The sequence below is a fragment of the Cyanistes caeruleus genome, chromosome 7 (assembly GCF_971803275.1).
Source record: "Cyanistes caeruleus chromosome 7, bCyaCae1.hap1.1, whole genome shotgun sequence".
NCBI classification, from domain to species: domain Eukaryota; kingdom Metazoa; phylum Chordata; class Aves; order Passeriformes; family Paridae; genus Cyanistes; species Cyanistes caeruleus.
In genome coordinates this window covers 13,890,900-13,910,573 of record NC_141707.1, presented here as the reverse complement: position 1 = coordinate 13,910,573, position 19,674 = coordinate 13,890,900, and the positions used below count along the sequence as shown (strand labels likewise).

Sequence of the window (19,674 nt, the reverse complement as noted above, 5' to 3'; positions counted from 1 at the left end):
TCTACTGTCTCAATCTAGAGTGCTTGGTGAGCTCAATCTGCTGAGAATTGTTTTCTAAGCAGGGTTTGTAACTGAAATGACACTCTGAGTTTTCGTTTGCCACCAAGGCAGCTCAGAACTGCCAGTGACCTCTTCTGCCACAGTGCCCTGCTGTGAATGGTCACTCCTGAGCTCATCTGAAGGGCCATCCTGTAGCAGAGGTTGGCAACTGGTTCCTGATCAGCCTGGATCACTCAGCCCACTGCTATGTCAGGATGCAGTTGGGAAATGGAGGAACAAAGAGAGTAGGTATAACATTCTGGTGTCTTACCTGGAGAATGACTTCCAGAAAATGTGCTTATTTCCAGCAGAATCCATAACATATACAAATGTACTACTTCACTGGAAGTTTCATGCTGTTTCACAAAGGAGGCACCTGAAAGCACTATAGCATATGCATGACAGAAAAAAGGCTTTCCCATAATTAAATACTAGGAGGTAAAAGCAACAATCACAGAATGAGATGCATAAAAATTCTGATCTTTGTGTACTGCAGTCACTTACCTCCAAGTGTGTACAGGCAATGAAACTGGAATTCCAGTCCTGAGATATGGCTTACGACTACATTGGAAAGAAACAGGACTGCATGTTATTCTTACAGATTAAACAAAGCACTGTGGATTCTTATTCAGGGCATTTCTCTTTGAGGAAGAGGCCAAAGGAAGATAAAGTTAGGTTTGTTACAGAGCTATCAGTGTGATATGAATCTGATTTATCTAATGCTTTCAAAGCAAGATCCTTCTTGATCCTTCTAGGCACAGTCCCTCGTCATGCTTCCTCTGGACACTTTCAAGAAGATAGGAGATAAGGGAATCCTGTACATAAAAAATCAGGAGTCAGCTAGTTGCCCAACAAAAGAGATTTTATATTTTTTTAAAGTCTGTACTCCTTGTAAGCTAAAAACAAATCTACCAAGAGCAGATACTGAATTCCTGCAGCAGTTTCACCAGCACTCGACAATGATAATGTGTCTCTCTAGTTTCTGCCTGATTTGGAGTTCTGATGTATCTAGAATGAGGAAACACCTGTGCCCTGCATTGCAGGGCACTATGGCCCAGGCATCAGAGCCTAACCCAGCTCAGGTGTCTGTACACAGCTGTGTGACCTCAAAGTTAATCTTGTCATCCAGGGCTTTACTATGGGAGTTCATTGTGTGAATAGTTGTCCCTGATGTTATTTCCAGAGTCAATGCACTGCCCATCTCCAGACAAAGCACAGATGTTTCACTGGTGATCCCAGCTCAGCCAGAGCACAAGAGTTACAGGAAAAAGAAAGAAGTGTAGATGAGCAGGAAAATAATGAGAGCTTTTCCTTCTCCATTTCATTGTTCAGATCCAGTTTTGACAACAGCAGAGTAGTGTCTCACAAACTCTTGTCACAGGGGACATCCCAGGAAAGATCAAAGAACCGCATCTACTCAGAAATACTGTTCTTGTCTACACTGCGTGTTCCTTAAAGTCTGGTCCAAAGGATTTTGGAAAGGCTCTCCATCCGACAGCTGGTGTCTCTTCTTGACCTCTTCCTTCTCCTAAACTGACCAAATAAGGAGTTTGCTTGGGATTTCTTCAGCACAAAAAATTATTAAAGTAAAATTACTTTGAGAGAGAAGATCCCCGTAATTTCTGGTTTTGTTTATATATCTTTAGCCTAGGGCTTAGTTCTTGCATGAACCATAAGGAAAACAAAACTCCACAAAACCCAAAGTCCCTAGACAAATAAGAGGAACTCAGAGCACAGTGATGAACTCTACAGCAGTCCCTAAAAAAGATACCTAGGAAGAATACTACTACTAGAAAAGCAATAATCTTCACTACTTGTGCATAGGGGGAGAAAAGAAAGCCTGAGGCTGAAATCAGTATCAAGCTTATTTTATTAATTTCTTTTATTAAATCACAAAATATTTGAAATAATTAAGAGGCCAAACTGGACAGCTGAGACCAATTATTCAGGAAAATAGGACTCTTGGAGATGAAACCTCTCCTGAATATTAGCAAGAAACATGGAGAACTGCCCAGTTTCAGTCTCAATGGGGATATGGAAGTATTGTTGGTAATTTTAGTGTTTTCAGCAGAAATGGCTAATGGACATCTGCTAACAGAAATCAATTAAGTATTTAATGCCCCACCAAAATGTTTTGTTAGCTTCTATAATAAACATCAAAGTATATCTGCACCTTAGACCCCAAGGGCGAAATAAATATATCATGATTTTATTATGTCTATGAACAGATAAACTGTACCTGCTAATACAGCATTAAGAGCAATAAAAGCATGAAGTGCATCATCACACTAGGCTTAGAACACGCTAACTATCATATTTTAACATCAAGTGTCCTTACAAAAGGTTAATGAAGTCAAGTTGTGCTTTTCAAAATAATTGTTAAATGTTTAAATTTTAATGTTTAAATTGCTAATGTTTAACAGTGTGGCACTGATGACATTGGAATGCAAGAACAAAGGGTCACATAACATTAAATAGCTGACTAAGACATGTTAGTTTTAGCATAGATATGTGAGCAATGCATAAAATATACAAGCAAGTATTCATATTTTATGTTTTAAGGTGATACTGGCATGGCCCATGGTTTACAGGGAACAAAAGCTGTTAGAAAAATAGATCTCTGTAACCAATTTACCCTTCTTGCTTCCATCAAGCACAGAAGATTTTAATGATAAGACGGTGAAGAGTGTTATCCTTGAGAAGAAAGTGCAGAATACTTGTATGGTTTTAGTATAAATTTAAAGCCTGTGGCTTTACTTGTGCAAACTGCTGGATTTCCGGTGATAACTGCAACTGATGTCTTACAGCTTTTTAGGACACAAGCCTGTCCAAAAATCCCAGATATTAAAGTGTACTGTCTTCACCTTTATGTAAAAGGTAACAACTTGATAGATGGGGCTGGCTGTATCTTCCTCATCAGCTTCAATATTTGCAGAATATGCAGAACACAGATGTGTTCTTCAATGGCCACAGAGTTTCCAATTGTATTTTCACCTTAGGGGCTCTTTATTTTTCAGCTGTTCTCAGTGAAAGAGATTTTAAAGCTTCATTGGTACTCAAAAAAATGACACTGTTCCTCTGTCCCAAATAACAGTGAGAAGTGGATGGAGGTCCACTGAAAAATACCATCTTGGTGAATTTCTGAATTGGTCTCTTGAGGTTTCTGAAGCTGAGAGATGCTTCAGATATCCTCTAATCCAAGGGATAAGTGCCAGATGTACTTAAGTTTGAGTTTTCTCATTTTTGCATTTTTCTTCAGTAAGCAGAACTTAACTATTTGTTTTGCCAGCATAAACTAGCTTTTTTCATGCATTGAGCTTGGTAAGAAGACTGATACCAGCATGACATATCCTGCCCTCCAGAAGCAGCTGTTCCATACAAAAAGATTCCATTAACAGAGCCAAATGCTGGGATATGAATGGAAATCTGTTCCTGAAGAGGTAGTGCTTGAAGTGACACTATTCCCATTGGGAGCCTCATAGCATCACAAGATCTTTACTCAAAAGAGACTTTGTTATCACCCTCTTATGGTTCTGTCTCCATTTTCCCTCTCTCCGTTCTTTCATCTCAATCACATATCACAACTCTTGATACTTTGAGATCATTTTGTCAGGCACACAATTAGCCCATTGTCTATGGGCAGCATGTGCAAGCTCACCTTGCAGGGAACCCCAGGTCCTGCTGCTATGTAGATCAACAGCCAAGTTCACACAGGCAGGCAGGGTGAGGCTTTCCATCCTTCAGTGACCTACAAATAAATGGCCATTACTGTAACTCTCATTCATACTCTCTCTCTCACTTAAAATAGCATTAGCCAATGGCAACTCTAAGTGCATTGTAATGTTTTGACATCAAAAGACTCACTACTACATTGCCAACCCACTCATGAGCTCACACAGCAACAGGGTAGGTTTATTATATAGTTACAAAAAGATGTTGACTAAGGACAGCACAATTCCCAAAGCAAACTTTTCTTTTTCATTGTGATCCCAGAAATGGTATCCACATCCAGCAGTTTTTAGAAGAACTGACAGCTGGATCTCTAAGTAAGCATATTTATCACTTCTGTCCAATACTGCATTTCAGCATGATCACATTGTCTAAACTCTGCTGAGATCTCAGATCTCAAATCCACCCCCCAAAATGAAACTGAGCCAATTACATCAAATACCACAACTGATTTCCTATGTACCTGTGAGTGAAAGCCAGGCCATTGCAGGTAGCTCTGCTCCAGGGCAGTAGGTGCACACTGCAGATGTGCAGGAGATTTGGAGTCATCAGCACCAGCGAAAAAATTCAGCTGCTCTAATCATTGCATTACACAAGCTAACCTTGAAGAACATCTGATACTTATAAAGAAGAGATTAGCCATGGAAATTTTTAAAAACCAAAAATCTAAATAACAGTTAAAACTCAATAATTCCCATTTGTCTCTGAGAAAGTTAATTTTGTTAATTAGCAAATAGCAACTGAGTTACAATGGGAGCCTGCACTTTACCATGTGCTAATACATTATTTTTTATAAGGTCATGTTACATTTTCCGATATCATCAGTATTTACAGCCACAAGAACATTAATAAACTATGAGTTTGCCCTTATATGTAGATACACAGCTCTGTGTGTATGACATACACACCAACATACATACATTTCTTTAAAACTTGTAAAGTTCCACTCTGAAGCCTCAAAAGTGAAGCCAAATAGCTTTTATTGCACAGAGTAGAAGATATTAGCAGCTCTCTGCTATAGGGTCATTCATGCTCCAGAAGAGACACTTGACAAACACCAGTAGGAAAATGCCAGTAAAGCAAAGAAGGACATTTTTCTGCTGGAGGAAAGAGTGACTTTCCTCACTAATTGTCAAGTGTGCAAGAAGGAACCAACTCTCAATTATTTGACTTTTAGGTGCTTGGATACATTCTCCCTTGGATTGTTGCCTAGGATTCTTGTCCTCTCATACCTGCCACCACAAATTGGGATTTACTCCACTCAAGAAAAAACAGGGAAAGAAACTTAAGCCCTCCATTTGTTTTTCATAAAGAATATTTGCAGTCACTCCTTACCCTTTTATGATGACAAAGCAATCTTGGAATTTAACTTGATCAGCTCCTTTATGTTCTTCAAAGAGTGACATTTGGCACAATTACTGTAAGAAAGTTTAAAAAAGAACAGGAGCACCGATAACAACCACACTCTGAACTCACTTCTTTTGATTAGGAAAATGTCTTGTAGCTGTCAACAGCTAAGAATGTCTTGTAGCTTTAACACTTCTTTTAACTGGAGACCTCAAAAGGCCACATACATCACAAAATTAGTCTGACAAACACTTTTGGTAGCAAGGGGCTGAGCAGACTGCAGGCAGAACTACCACCAGTAATACCCTTGAGTGCAGCACAATAACTCTCAGGAGCCCACAGCAATATCATGAATATGCCTGTACCTAATGAGATGCTGTCAAGATCCTAAGGCTGTTTTGAAGCAGACAAGAAATGTTATTAAGTCCTGTTTTCAGTTTTACCCTAAATATTATTAACATGACTTTTCCCACAATGATCAAATGATACTGGGATAAAGCTCTAACACTGGCTAAATAATATAAATAGAATATATAATATGAATTGTTGACATTGCAGAACAACTTGCTTCATTTCTAGGTTGCTGGAACTACTGTATGGAAGAGTTTGTTTAAAATAAGTAACAAACCTCTGAGCAACAATGCATTCATGTAACTGGGGGATAAAAAAACAAAGTAGGAAAGCAAAAATTGCAAAGTGATAGGTTTGATCAGGTTGCCAGCAATACCCCATCCCAAGATTTCTTACCAGAGACATGTCTATTTTTAACAGCAGCCAGTATCTGACAGGGGCAGATTTCATCCTCACCTTTCACATACAATAAGGATGAGATGAAGAAAAAGAAAAGAAAAAGAATAATAATAATTAAAATAAATAAATAAATAAAAATAGCAGCTGATACATCTAGTGTTCTTTTTACCATAAGAAAGCTTGTCTTAGTAGGGTTTGACTGAATTGTCCAGGAAATGATGCATGAGGGGAGGTTTTCAGTCAGTTCTGTTAAGGAACTCAAGATTCCCAGGAGTGTGATGATAAGCTGAAATGATGGGTTATGATAGGAGGCATTGCATATACAGACAGGAAGAACTAACCAGCTTCAGCTAAAGACATCCAAAACACATAAGCCTGAAAGTGCACTTAGAAACTATTAGCCTGGAAACATGCCTGCTTCAGCAGGAATGACTTGTCAGGGGAAAGTAGCCACTTTAGGACTTCTTAATCAGTATTTCACAACTGCTGTACTGTAGGCATTCCTCCTGGCAGTATTACTCACTTGGCTGCCCCTACACCTGATTATAATGGTTGTTTCTTGGCTATATTACTTATTACTTCTGTAACACAGCTGCCTTCCAGCTGTATGACATATGGAGCCCACAGGCGTATACTTTTGGCATATGCTGCATCTTGTCCTTTACACTGTTCTTTATTAAGCCAAGACAAAATGAGGAGGCTGGGACAGCTCTGTCCTCTTAGCAGTCAGTAGGTCCAGGAGCAAGAACTGAAAAGTTCCCAGTGTTGCAAGCCTGGCCTGAAGGGGTAGGAACAGTAAGGATTAAACACTACCATGTGTCTAACCAGACCTTCATGCTGAGTGTTCTTTCCTTGAATTTTCCTTGTAAAATACCTTTTTTATTTTTTTTTAACCTACCTTCTCCTTTCAAATAGAAAGAGTACTCTGGTAAAACTCATTCTGAATAAATTCTCAAAGACATTTCAAATTAGATCACATCACCATTGAGCCTATGAGATTTACCAGAAAGTGAAGTACAGATGTAAGATTTACGTGAGTTATTTCTGATTTATTCCCATTTAAGTGACAATTAAATCAAAACAGCATTTTCACTACAGTCCAAGATCAAAGACTGTGCCTTACCTGGCTGGCTAAAGAACTTGTATCATTCCCTTGGTCATTCATAGTCAGTTTTGAATTTGCAGTTCATTCAGGAGACCTGTATTCTGGTGGATACTGGAAATAAGCGTTTGGTTTTGGAAAAACTCTTTGCTACTCCTCCAGTAGTGAATTGTGTAGAAAGCTCCTAATGCCACCAATCTTAGCTTGAGGTTAAGCAGTGATACAGATGTCTGTCTAGTTCATAGAAATGAGAAGTGGAGGCAGGTAGATAGTCACCCTTAGCTCCTCTCACTTACATATGCACCATATATATATGCGTAGCTACACAACAGAACCTGCTGCATTCAAAACACAGATGGCACAGTGAGACATAGTCCTGTACTGAAACATTTAAAATAAACCATCCTTTTCTGAAAGAGCAGGTCGTGAAACATTACTTTGTGCTGGGCATTAAATGGGACCTGGGCAACCTGACTTTCATGCTACAAAATGTGTTTCCAAACAGTTTGGGTTTATGGATTAGGTGGGTTTACACTCGTATCTACACATAGTCTGCACAGGGAAGGAAGCAATATCTAGAAGGGGAAATTGCTCTCCTATCTCTTCAACTGTCTTCCCCACAAAGGTGTATGCTCTGATTCTCCATTTCATGGTAACTTACTCCTGACAGTGTACACAGGCTCAGCATTATTGAGGTGAATCAGTCTTGGTAAAAGGGAAGAAAAAAAGAGGCTTTCAATAACAAATTTCTTTAGCAACTTCAGAAGTTCTGGGAACAAAAAAGATCCAGACTGGCAATACAATTGTAAAACTAGAATGCAGTTTATGAAAGTCAGCTCTCATCAGGAGCTCAGAATCTCCTCTTGAAAGGCTAAAGTCCTCTAAGTGCTGGTGACAAGCAGCTCTTTTACTTTTCCCAATGTCTTTTGGCAGTCTTTACTTCCTATTTGAACCTGGGAGTAATGCCAGGCTGTTTCTGAAATATTCAGACCTGTGGACCATTTATCAAACTTCTAAACCAGAGTACAGCAGAGTGCAGAGAACAGGATAAATTTAGCCCATGCTGAGTCTCACAGCTGGATTCCTCTGTGATATCCACTGCATTTCATTTAAATCTAACTCAGGAACATCTATATTCCACCATGACAGAGGCTGCTTCCCAGAGACACACTGCCTCTGTAAAGGGGAGTCCTGTGCTCCTGGTGAAAAATCATAAAGCAGGAACCATAGGCGGCCTTTGCATACACTTTAGCCCTTTCTGTCCTTTCTGGATTAATATTTCTTAGCTGAGGTGGTGGAAGGGGTCTTTCTGTGGTGGTGTTTGGAAGTTGGACACTGTGAATGACAGAGGCAGTGGGTGTTCCCAGGGGGACTGTGGCCAAGGACCAGGGAAACCTGTGAGCAGCTCCAGCAACTCCCTGGGCATGGGGATAGGACAAGTCCAGGCCAGGATGTACCCCCAGGAGTGGGGGTCAGGTTCAGGCTTGGTGCAGGAAACCAGGATCAGCCACAGTCCCAGAATGGCTGGGCAGGGCCCTGGGGATGGAACTGGGCTTGGCAAAGCCATGGCTGCACAAAGCTGGGATCAGCTTCCTATGGCAGCACTGGTGCAGGGACTCAGGTGGGGCTCTGGCCCATGGCAGGGCTGAGGAGAGGCCCCAGGGGAGAGCCTGTGTTAGTGCCCCATGGCCCATGGTGGAAGTCACACCATGTGGTCTTGGGGCTGTCACAGAGCAGCTGCCTCACACAAGGCTGTAACCATGTCTGAAAGTTTTAAAACACAAGGAGGAAACAACCGTATGTAAGTCTCCAGCAGGAAATGAAGAGGCGCTAGGGTTTGGATTTTTTGCATTTGGCAGGCAGAGGGCATACTCAGCCTAGACCTAAATATAGCCTTCTGTCTGCTTAGAGGCTATTTATTCTTTCTGTCTCCTGACACCAGTACACACAATATTAATCTAACATACAGCAGATGCAGCACTCATACAAAATCATACAACCTGTTTTGGAGAAATCAGTGTGCTGGGAGTGCAGGACTGGTCAGCAAGAAGTCACAGTTCTCCCCCTGAAACCTGGAACTGGTACTGGGTATTGGGAAATAAGATATTCAGAACCAGTTGAGGCAACTGGGATGACTGATCAAGAGTTTTCCACCTGACTGATTTTTCCAATAAAAAGTCACAGACTCTGCTCCTCTCCAAAATTACTTTTTTTTTCCTGTCAGAAAGTCAGTACCACAGCTCCCTGCCCAGCTTCCTCTATAGCTTTTGCAGTTTTATTCCTGCCTCCAGGAAAATGGTGGTTTTTTGATCTTTGCATGTAAAATAACAGCATAGAAAAATTAGCAACAATTAATGTGTCAATGCAAAAGCATTATTTTCCACACTGAGAGACTCTGCTGTCAGTGATTAAATTAGCAGCCTTAATCTTAGCTCACATATTCATTAAAAAAATTTTATTATGTATTAAATAGTACAGGACATATATCCTCAATTAAATAACTGTTCATCTGGTGGAAATCTGACAGATCCTTAATTGTTAGAACTGAATTTCACACAAAGACTGTCCATTTGCTGGCAAACCCTGTTACTGAATACAGTGAGCCAATTTAAATTTATACTGTATGTGGCACCCAGATAAATATTTACTAAGATGACATTTTTCTTTGCAATATTGTTTGTCTATAAGCAGACACACATTGAGCCCCCAGAGGTGGATGCCCCAGGGAGTGGGATCCTTAACATCCCCAAATGACTTGGTCCTGGGAGTCTCTGTGGGTCCTCAGTACCCAAGATGTCAGGGTCCTCAGCCTTCCCAGATCCCGGGGCCCTTGCCTTTGGGATGCAGTGGTGGTGCTGGAGATGCTGCCCCAGCCCCGATGTCACCTGGCTGTCACTTTGGCTGCACAGATCACAGAGACACAGAGAGATGGCGGGGTTGGGGCACCAGGTGATGCTGCAGCAATGTCTCGGGCATATCATGAAGGACTCGGGAGATGGGGAGAGAGAGGAACACAGGGACACATGGTGTCTATAGGACCCCTATGTGATTTTTTTCTTCCCAAAGCACCACAATCCTGGAAGATTCCAGGATAGGTTGATGAGTGCAAGGCCAGGTGATTCAAGTGTCTGTCTAATATGCATGGTAACAAAAGAAAAGAAGGAAGATCAGCACAAGCATAGTTTTAGGAGAGTATGCCAGGAACTGTGTGTTTCTCCAACAGAAACATGTCTCTTGTCATGATTTGTGCCAAAGTAGGCACAATTCTGAATTAAAACACAAATCTTCCAGGCTCGTCTGAAACCAGTGCCCTGAGCTGACCTAGCAGACAACACCCTCCAAAGCAAGGAGTCATCAATGGCACGTGGAACATTTTCATTCTACATCAACTTTAAACATAGTTACAGAAGAGCACTAAGCACCAAAAGTGTTACTGTCTGGTGTTGCTGGGGAAAATGCAGTAATGTGTACACCTCTGATGGTATAGCCAGCTGCATAAATCCCAGATCAAGTCTGCAGGCACTTCTTCAAGAGCCCAAACTACCTATGTTGTCCCTCAAGTAGCTGCTGTTTGCCTGCCAAAAATGAAATCAATGGGTATTTTTAGTCCAAATCTATTCCTACATCAATGCTAGAATCTGGAGATGGCTTGACTCTGGAAAGCACCCATGCACTTTTCTTATTCCACCCAATAGTTTTAAGATGGTTCCTTTCTAGGAAAAATGTTGAGTTACCTTGAACAGAACTATAAATATGGAGAGGAAATTCAGATGTGCTGTTTCTTTTTACATGACTGCTCTCTGCTCCAATAGCAGCACACAGTGGGTGTGTTTCAAGGACTGGGGTCTGCTCCCAACACAGCACTGATACAGGAGTAGCTTTGCGTGCTGCTGCTGAGCAGCATTCACAGTTGGTTGGCACTCATTAATCACATTCCTTCTTTGCTGTTTGTCCAGGTTCCTTCTGTCCATTTAGTAGACGAGTTTGGACTTCACAGTGCTGAGTTGGGGTCTACTTGGCTGCAGCTCCTGAAGAGACTGTGGTGTAAGTGCACGGGCTGCACCATGGCATGTGCCTTCTCAACCTCTTCCCCTTCCATTTAAGATCTCAAAACATATCCATGGCAACTGCAGCTTTTGCTTGCAAGAAAATAGAGACATTAAGAAATGGCTAGGCTCTCCTTCCAGAGCTTGCCATCAAAACATAGGACGCAAATTCAATGTCCCTCAGTTCCCTGGGAACCATGACCTTGGTCTCCATGGCCTTCTACAGGGACTCTGGGCCACTAGAGCACTATAGCTACCCTAAATAAACAGCAGCAATCAAGCACAGCACTTGGCTTGAAGAGATTCCATTTCCTGCTTAAAGAATTCTACAGAGATATAGAAAAGGTGGGACAGTAGGAGGAAGACAGTGTAGGAAAAGAATTAGCTCATTATAAAGGAGCGTGATACGAAATAGCAAGCAGCTTGCATTTCATATGGGCAGAAAGGTGAGGTCTAGGAGAAAAAACCCCCATGTGCTGGAACAGACTGTTCCAGCAAAGCACAAAGCTAAATGTGGCACACACACACGTTATTCACCCACAAGCTCTAAACCTACAGAGCAAGCATATGCCTGTCAACATTTTGACTTACAAAAGAACTAGCATCACATTACAGCAAAACCAAAAGAAGGCTTAAAAAGAAGACCCTAAAATGGAAAAGAGAAATTAAGGTATCGAAAGGGCTCGTTATACTCTGCTGAGCATGGCTGATGAGGTACCAAGAACAAAGAGGAGAGAGAGGCTGTATTTCTAAGAGTCTGCCAATCCCCAATATTTGTGTACATCTACAAACCACACCAATCCTCTGGAGGGACAACAGTGACATTGGAATGATGCACACCAGGCAAGAGAGACTCTGCTGTCTGCTGTTTGACTAGTCATCAAAATATCTGCTGTGCCTTTTTCTTTCTTTTTGCTATTCTCTTTTTTTTGTTGTTTTTTAAACTGTTGCTTAATCAATGATTCATTTGTAAATGAAGGTCATGTTTGTTTCTTCCCAGGGATACTACATATAAACAAAGAAAAGGGTGTTTCAACACATCCTACTGTAATGTGTGTCTTGTTCTGTAAGGTTGCAGTGATTCTATCCAAGGCTGGGGTTTTAGAGAAGTTATGTTTCTTAATAACCAGCTAATATTATGGAGAAGAAACAAAGTTTTCTCAGCCTTCTTGTGTATTATGTTTTCTTTCTCCCAATACCATGCAATTTTATCTTTACTTTTAATTACATCTCTCTACAAAGCTAGGTAGATTATGCTAGTTATAGCATATTATGCAGTAGTCATACTGCTAAATCACAGCAAATTCTGCATGAAAAGACACCGGGCATTAAAGTTAAATAGAAGTTTTCTGAAAATATTTTATCTCTTTGTGCAGATTTTGGATCAAGCCGTAAGAGCTCAGCATAGATGCTGTAAATTCAGCTGAGAAAAAGGACTCTCCAAGAAAAATATAATCCTTAGGTGCCTGAGTTCAGGTAGGAGACAGAAAAAGTACCAACAACATCCCATCATACAAAATGATGTCTTTCTTTTTATCCTCACAAATTTGGAATATTTAGCTTTGTATCTAAAGGATGAAATCATCACTCTTGTTGGAACTTAGCCTCACACTTGGGTCTGATAAGATTGAACACGTATCACAGCTCAGCTTTACCTCCAACCAAGTGATTCTCTATTGTCATTTCAGTAACAACCAGGCAATAGCTGCTATGGCACAGAAATTGCGACATGCACAGGAGCTAAGTATTCCTGCTGAGATGTGAGGGAAACGCAGAGGGTTACCCCTTGGTATTAACCTTCAGACCATGATTAAGGACTTTGAAATGTGATTTTACTTGTAATTCTCATCACAGGAACATGAAACAGCAGGTAAAGGAGGCCCCAAATGAGGCTGCTCTTCCAAGTGCTACATCACTTTTGGAAGATTAAAAATCAAACTGCTGTTTAAGAAAAATATATTACAGAGCAAGCCAGAAAAGCACCTGGGATCATTTCTTCTCTAAAATGAGGTGTCTAGTGTGTATTAGACTGGCAAGATAGGTTGTTTGAAAACAGCTAATGGAAGAACCAAGGGCCAGGAGTAGGAGAACAAATACAAAGCAGGATGCACAAGGCCTCCTAGCAATAGACTGCAAGAGCATGCCAAGAGGAGGGAAGGAAGAAAGGAAGTTAGGAGTTCTTGAAAGGCAGTAGAGTGGTGTGGAAAAACTCTTGAAGAGTTTTTCCACACCACCATAATGACACAGCCTGTTTGTAATGAGCATTCCCAGCTGCACTGTTGCTATAGCTAAGCCTTTGTCACTGGCCCTGGTTTTCAATTCCAAGCAGTGGAAGAAAGGGGAACACCTCTGGGAAACTCAGCTATCCCAATCCTAAAGGGAAAAGCAAGCAACATTATCTTTCCTGTCTCCCCACATTGTCTGATATCTCTTTACACATCTCTGAAAACACTGACATTTAACAAAGGTGGGCATATTCTCATTTTCACAGGGACCAGTAAAACTCTGCAATCAGTGCATAATAGCATATGACCACAGAGGGACACCAGGGGCATTTGCAGTGGATCCTTCTGTTCCAAAGACAGTTAAGACTGCCAGAGAAGAGTGCCTTTTTGCAGTGATGAGGCTCTGAAGAGGCTGGGGCCTTGACAATTTTCAGACCAGAAATGGGAGGCAAAGAGCAAGAAATGCCAATGATCCTCCACGGTTTATAGATCTTCTGCTTCTATTGAGTGCTGAGAGATTATTTTGCCCTTCACACATCCTGGTCTAGCCTTGTCAGAGCCCAATGGAAACTTGTTGTTAAAGGGTCTCTGTTTAGCTTGGAATTCCTTCAAGTTAGTCTGGCCTTTTGCTAAGTACATTATACCCCTCTTGTGTGTGCCCCAGCATTGTGAAAGCACTACATTGCTGATTTATAGATGGCTTTTATTAGGCTTGAGGAACAGAGGGGGATCTGAGCAATGAAAATGTACCTCTGTTACATCAAGTTCTGAGAAAGCCAAAACATAGCATGCACGTGAATAATATAAGGTAGTCTATAGTCTTGCTCCTGTTTTTCAGACACAACAGAATAACTCTTTAAAAACCTAATGAAACCAAGCAGGTTTCAGAAAGGAGCTACAGCCCATCTATATTTACATCAGGAATGGGGGACAGGTGAGTAGTGTGAACCTCTTTGGGTAGCTCCAAATATCTACAGAAGCACACATACACACAGTGCCTGTGCAAAGGCTCCAGCACTGGTGGGAAAACACTGCAGAACTGCAAGGAGTGCCAGCATGTGCATGGCTCCATTTCAAATCAAACAGGGACAATATTTGTTGTTCTTAGCTCATTTCTTAGCACTCAGGAAATCAAATGCCATGCTATTCTTCCCTTTTATGCTGGGTATTTAGGAGGCTAGCTCTCATTGGACTGCTATCTGTTAGGAAAGTTTAAGAGGGTTTCTTTTCTTAACAAATTTTATCTATTCCAAGAAGTAACTTCAATGGTTTAGAATGAGTTGCTGTAAAAGCTTATCTACTTGATAAATATTTGTGAAGTTTGATAGACCCTGGAAAACTGACAAGCCTGTGGAAGCCTTTACACTGGGTTTCAGTGGGAACGTGCTCTGATCCAACACACACTGCCAGATTTCACACCAGACAGCTAAGACTTGATAGAGAAAAACAAAAGTAAAAGAAAAAACCTCTCTAATGAAAATAAGCAGCTGTTTGTAACATACAGATGAACTCTGGATTTACCCCTAATCTGCCGTCGCTCCTTTAAACTCTTAAATCACAACTAAAATTACTGTGTCATCCCTGTAACCCTTCCATATGTCATGCAGGTCCATTGCCTCTGTGCTGTTTATTTAAGCCTACTTTGGCATGTCTTTTCCCATGATACCATTTTTATTGAGTGAGCCCAGCATAGCAGGAGTTTTGATTTCCTCGTGCCAGTTACATAACTCCTCTCCCCTTACCAGGAATTTGGGACACAGGCACACACTGCCCCAGATCAGCTTCATGAAGCAGTAACTTGATTCCCTATAGAAAAAGGAAAAAAACCCCAGTATTATTGAAGATAAAACATGCAGATAGTTCTGTTCCTCTGAGGATGCTTGACTAGGATCATTAAGGCCCCTTTACTTCACAACATATAATTAAAATAGACTGGAGGTGAGCAAGTTTCTTTCCTACCCACTGCCTTTTACCACCTCTGTTGATTTGTGGTTAGACTTTCCTCATGAAACTTTATTTTTGCTAGAGAATTTGCACAAAAGTTTGAGATAGCACTAAGAACAGATGCTGCCTCTGAAGAATCAGCCTCATATTCAAATCCCAGTGGCCTCAAGACTGAGACTACCCAGCCCTGAGCAGCGAGGCAGGTGCAACATGCCCTTTGCAACTGCAGCCTCCCAGGCCACACCTCTGCCCAGCCACCCACCTGGCTGAGAACAAATACTCTCGGGCCTCCAGAGAGGTCCAGACCTCAGGACAAGGCTTCTCCCTGCTTTAGTGAGGAAGTCTGCCTGAGAGAGCAGGCTTAGACATTGCAGTGACCAACAGACGGCATTGCAAAGCCTAGTGTCAGACATCAAGATTTTATGGATCACTATAATTAAAATAGGTTAATTTCCAGGTACCTCATTGCAATATGCCATTAGAAACTGATAATCCAAAGATCTCAGCCTTTGTGGTTAGGTCATACCTCAAGGTGACCAACACCTTGCCTTGGATCTCTTTTGGGAAAAAAGTGCTGAGCAGAGCTCCTGAAACAGCACCAGAATCTACTTATGTAGTGGACATCCAGCTGCTGAGCACATTTCTGTGTGAAAGAAAGCTCATTTCTGACTCATTGGTCTCAAAATAAGGAAAGGTGTAAGTAATCAGGTCCAAGAGATGACTTTGATCCAGCATCTTATTCAGTATGTTGCAGGAAGCAAGTTATTGTTACAATCAGCATTTGATTACATTGTCTTTTGGGACACAAAACATTGTGCATAAAGGGTCCATTTAACATGAATGCTGAGCCTTGGACACCTGGTCATACAAACCCTTTTATGGGACCTTACATGAAACAGAAGCATCACAACTTTTGTGCCCAAGGCAGCCCAGCTCATACTCCTTGGAGTATGACCCAATCTTTTTATTAAAGATGGCTCATTAGGACTCCCTTTGAAGACACTGAAACACAGGCTTTTGCCACATAGCTTCAGTAAAATGGCCTGTGAGATCTGGGGGCAAGTTCAGGGCAAGAGAAGCATCCAAGCTCTTTTTGGGTTTGTCTGCAAAATGTGATAATCTGCTTTCTGGCAGGCAAGCTGAAAGGATTCAGTCATTGTCCAGTAAAGCTTTCAAGCAGAAATAGCCAGGAAATCCATGCAAGGGGGAACAAACAAACACAAAAACTTCTGGGATTCTCCAACCCTAAAGCAAGGCAGACTTTATGCTCAAACCACAACTCTTTATTTTTGGCAAACAGTATCTTGGCAAAGAAGAAGAAGAAGTGGACATTTATAAGCACCTTTGGCTTCACTCAGATGACTTCCACTGAAGTCACCACCTTCTTTCCTTTGTGTGTTTGATTACATACATGTGTTAATATGGGACACATTCATCTCCTTTGCTTTCTGATCTGTCTCTGGAAGAAGCAGATGCTGTGCATGGCAATGCAGCCAGGATAACAGTACCACAGGGCTGTACTGGGCCCTGTCCATAAACACCACACAGTGGGGACAGTGACACCACAGGCATGACAGCCTACAAAGGCGAGGTCATGATGAGTTTCCCAAAACAAGCCCTCAACAAGCTGGTGCTCAGGCTACCTCAGAGAATTGCTAATGCTCATGGCAAGCCAGGTGAGCAGGCAGCCCCTTTGGTATGAGAAGTGAAAAATATAGTGTCTGCTCCTGACACAGATATACACAGACAGACCTTCATGTGCTCAGACTAGATTTCCCCTTAGGACTGGGGTGTACTGGAGCTGCTGGCCACCTCTGTCTCCTGCTGCTGCCCTGCACTTTTTTCAGAATACTATGGGAGAAGAAATGCAGATGCATTTCTGGAAATTATACAGTGATCAGGACATCTGGAACATCTTTCACAGCCTCTGGCTTCAGCCACTTCAGTTTTATTTCAGCTCCAGCAACATCGTTCAGCAGTGCTGTAATAACATTAAACCTGTCACTCCCACCATGGTGCTGCTGCAGCCACCTGGGGAACCAGACAGGCTCTGGAGTCATTGGCTGCTTCCCTGGGAGAACAGGTCAGCCACACCGGAGGGGACGTGCACATGAGCAGCTGCTGGGACCATAAACACAGGGTTTGAGGTTCTGGGGAAAACATCCACATCTGGCTCATCTCAGAACTGTTATCTGTTGGATCTATTTTCTCTAGTCAGCAGGGGGAGAAAGTAGTGACTTGGTTTTTTTACTATTTCATAGTTAAAATCCTGTGGCTCAGAAGTGCTGCTGGGACAGCTTTGAGCCCCAAAACACTCATCCATCAGCCACAGGACAAGCAGCAATCTTCAAAAGCAATAACAGCCTGAAAATCCCGAGGCAGTGACAGTTGTCACGTAGCTGAATAGCCTTGACCCACAATCCAGTGTCCTAGAGAGTAATGACAGAAGCCATTTTTATATGAACTACTGTTGTACTTTCCACATCCCACATTTCAATTTTTATAGGTATCCTAGAGGTAAAGCAAGAATTCTCCAGAAAATATCAAGGTGCTGTGGTGGCAGGACCTCAAACATACAGTACTGTCACTGCCAGGAAGAACTTGTAACAGCCCAGCCTCACTAGAAAAATGCCATTCAGACTTTCTAAAGAAGAGGACAAGGACTAGGCACGTCCCCAAAACAAGGTGAGATATCTCAAACTCAGCTTTAGGCTTCAGAGGGCCAAGTCAGCGTGCTCTCTACAGGCAATGCTTCCTCTTTTGAAGGACGGAGTCAGATTTTACAAAGTTGCAGCAAAATTTTCTTAGGGTTCTGACTGATTGGTAAAATTGCCCTGCTAGGGGCTGCTCAGCAGGAAAGCAAACATCGCAAGTGGGCTGTTTTCCATCTCTTCAGATCTTTTAACATTTTAGTAGCGATGTCAGTAGGAAACAGGAAATCTCAGAAGTACTGAAAATAAAAACCCTACAATTCCTTCACTGCAACACACAACTCTGAGTCATCAGCAGAGTTTGCCCTCAGCTCAGAGTTTTCCCATTCAAATAAGCCCATTGAAACCAGCTGTGATCAGAAGGTCTTTGTCCTGCATCTAATTTACCCTGTCAAAGTGTCTCTTCCATTTGAGTCTCTGCAGGGAAGACAGTCATCTCTCTGTGATTCCACCTCTAGTCAAATCTCCTGTGCCCTACTGAAGGTGACAAAGAGAATATTTTCTGTAACATCCAACAATTAACTGTTGCTGCACATTAGGGGTATCACTCAGCTCATAATCTCCCTCCTTTATTCCAATGTAGGTGGAAGCAGGACAGGATTTGTCCTGCAGTGCTTGAGAAACTGTTCAAATACACTCCTCCTTCTGAACTTTTCAAGGTTCTCTGCTGTTCTGTTCATTTTTGCCATATAAAGAAACATTTCCTCTAAATGTCTGCAAACACAGGAGGAAAATACAGGCTCTTCCATACATCTATCTCTACCTGATCAAATCTAGACTCAGTTTGGAGTGGCCACGTTGCTTTATGTACTGCACTACAAAAGAACAAAGCTTCTCTTCTGTCAGAAAATCATCTAGAGGAAGTGTAAGGCAAAATTAGTATCTTGCATAGTGCATTCCCAGCAGCCAAGCTTTTGAACAGGAATAAGTTTAAGGTTTCAGTATAGTTTGAGTGCTCAAATTACTTCAATAATTTGTCAGAATTACTTAGGATAAGCTTCTTGAAGGCATATTGATAATTTTGAACCCAGAACAGCACACACAAATCTGCCAAGTAAAAGTTATCCTTTCAGATAATCATATTCATGAGGTCAGCAGAGGACACTAACTCTCAGCACTTTGTTTCCACATGATCTCTTCTCCCTGGGGTGTGAGATTAGACTGGGAGAAAAACCAGTTACCTCTCATCTTTCAGCCAGTCATCAGCACTGAATCTCTCAGTGCTGCTATGAGTCAGCTACAGATTGCAGCAACCTGAAGTCATAGCCAGGGCACTGCAAGAGGGAAATGAAAGGAGTGACCCTGATCAAGTCCCTGTTCCTTCTTTGCCTCTCTCCTGCATACCCCACCCAAGAGGGGTTTATGACACTCCACTACTGTTCACAGACACTGGCACTCTGCTCTGGCCATTGCACACAAGGAGATCAGGGCCCCTGGCAGCTTGAAGGTAGAAAGTGGACTGAGTTTTTTTTCCCATGGAAGGTGGCCACGGTTTGTGTCCAGTCCCATGTGGCCAACAGCTGCAGGAGATTTCAAGGCCCAGAACTGGGAAGAGCCAGTAGACCTCTGGGTCCAGTCCTGCCATGGCACTACTTGGAGACTCCGTGTCCTTCGCTACACTGCAGCAATCAGTACAACTTCTTGGGATCCTGAAGTACTACATAGTGGCTCAGGCATCCATCTGGGACAGGGGTACTCAGCTCATCATTCTGCAGCACAGCCTGCTCATTTGGCTGGGAGCAGGGCAGGCTGGCACGTTTGGAATGATGCAACTGGCTATG

General features: G+C 42.0%; 1 protein-coding gene and 1 long non-coding RNA gene across 4 annotated transcripts in view; one reads left to right on the top strand and one right to left on the bottom strand.

The window, feature by feature from the left end:
• The window catches only part of LOC147652203 (uncharacterized), a 23,719-nt gene extending 9,547 nt beyond the window's left edge, over positions 1 to 14,172 (top strand). The window contains exons 2-3 of the long non-coding RNA XR_015289133.1: positions 12,390 to 12,489; positions 14,077 to 14,172. This is a non-coding gene — a long non-coding RNA (uncharacterized LOC147652203). The remainder of the gene's footprint in view (positions 1 to 12,389; positions 12,490 to 14,076) is intronic.
• LOC111931967 (uncharacterized) overlaps positions 1 to 19,674 on the bottom strand; it is a 25,076-nt gene extending 5,402 nt beyond the window's left edge. The window contains exons 1-11 of one of the 3 annotated variants that reach the window (XM_086897298.1): positions 19,075 to 19,674; positions 18,281 to 18,370; positions 14,981 to 15,044; positions 10,702 to 11,106; positions 6,989 to 9,051; positions 5,863 to 5,922; positions 5,104 to 5,186; positions 4,232 to 4,288; positions 3,698 to 3,787; positions 544 to 600; positions 311 to 424 (exon numbers count right to left, since the gene is read on the bottom strand). In XM_086897298.1, the coding sequence (XP_086753424.1) occupies positions 311 to 424; positions 544 to 600; positions 3,698 to 3,776 (250 nt within the window). In that variant the 5' untranslated portion in view covers positions 3,777 to 3,787; positions 4,232 to 4,288; positions 5,104 to 5,186; ... (4 more) ...; positions 18,281 to 18,370; positions 19,075 to 19,674. Of the gene's footprint in view, positions 1 to 310; positions 425 to 543; positions 601 to 723; positions 855 to 951; positions 1,063 to 3,697; positions 3,788 to 4,231; positions 4,289 to 5,103; positions 5,187 to 5,862; positions 5,923 to 6,988; positions 9,052 to 10,701; positions 11,107 to 14,980; positions 15,045 to 18,280; positions 18,371 to 19,074 lie in introns of those variants that run through there. The other 2 variants (XM_086897297.1, XR_015289112.1) reach the window with 2 other exon arrangements.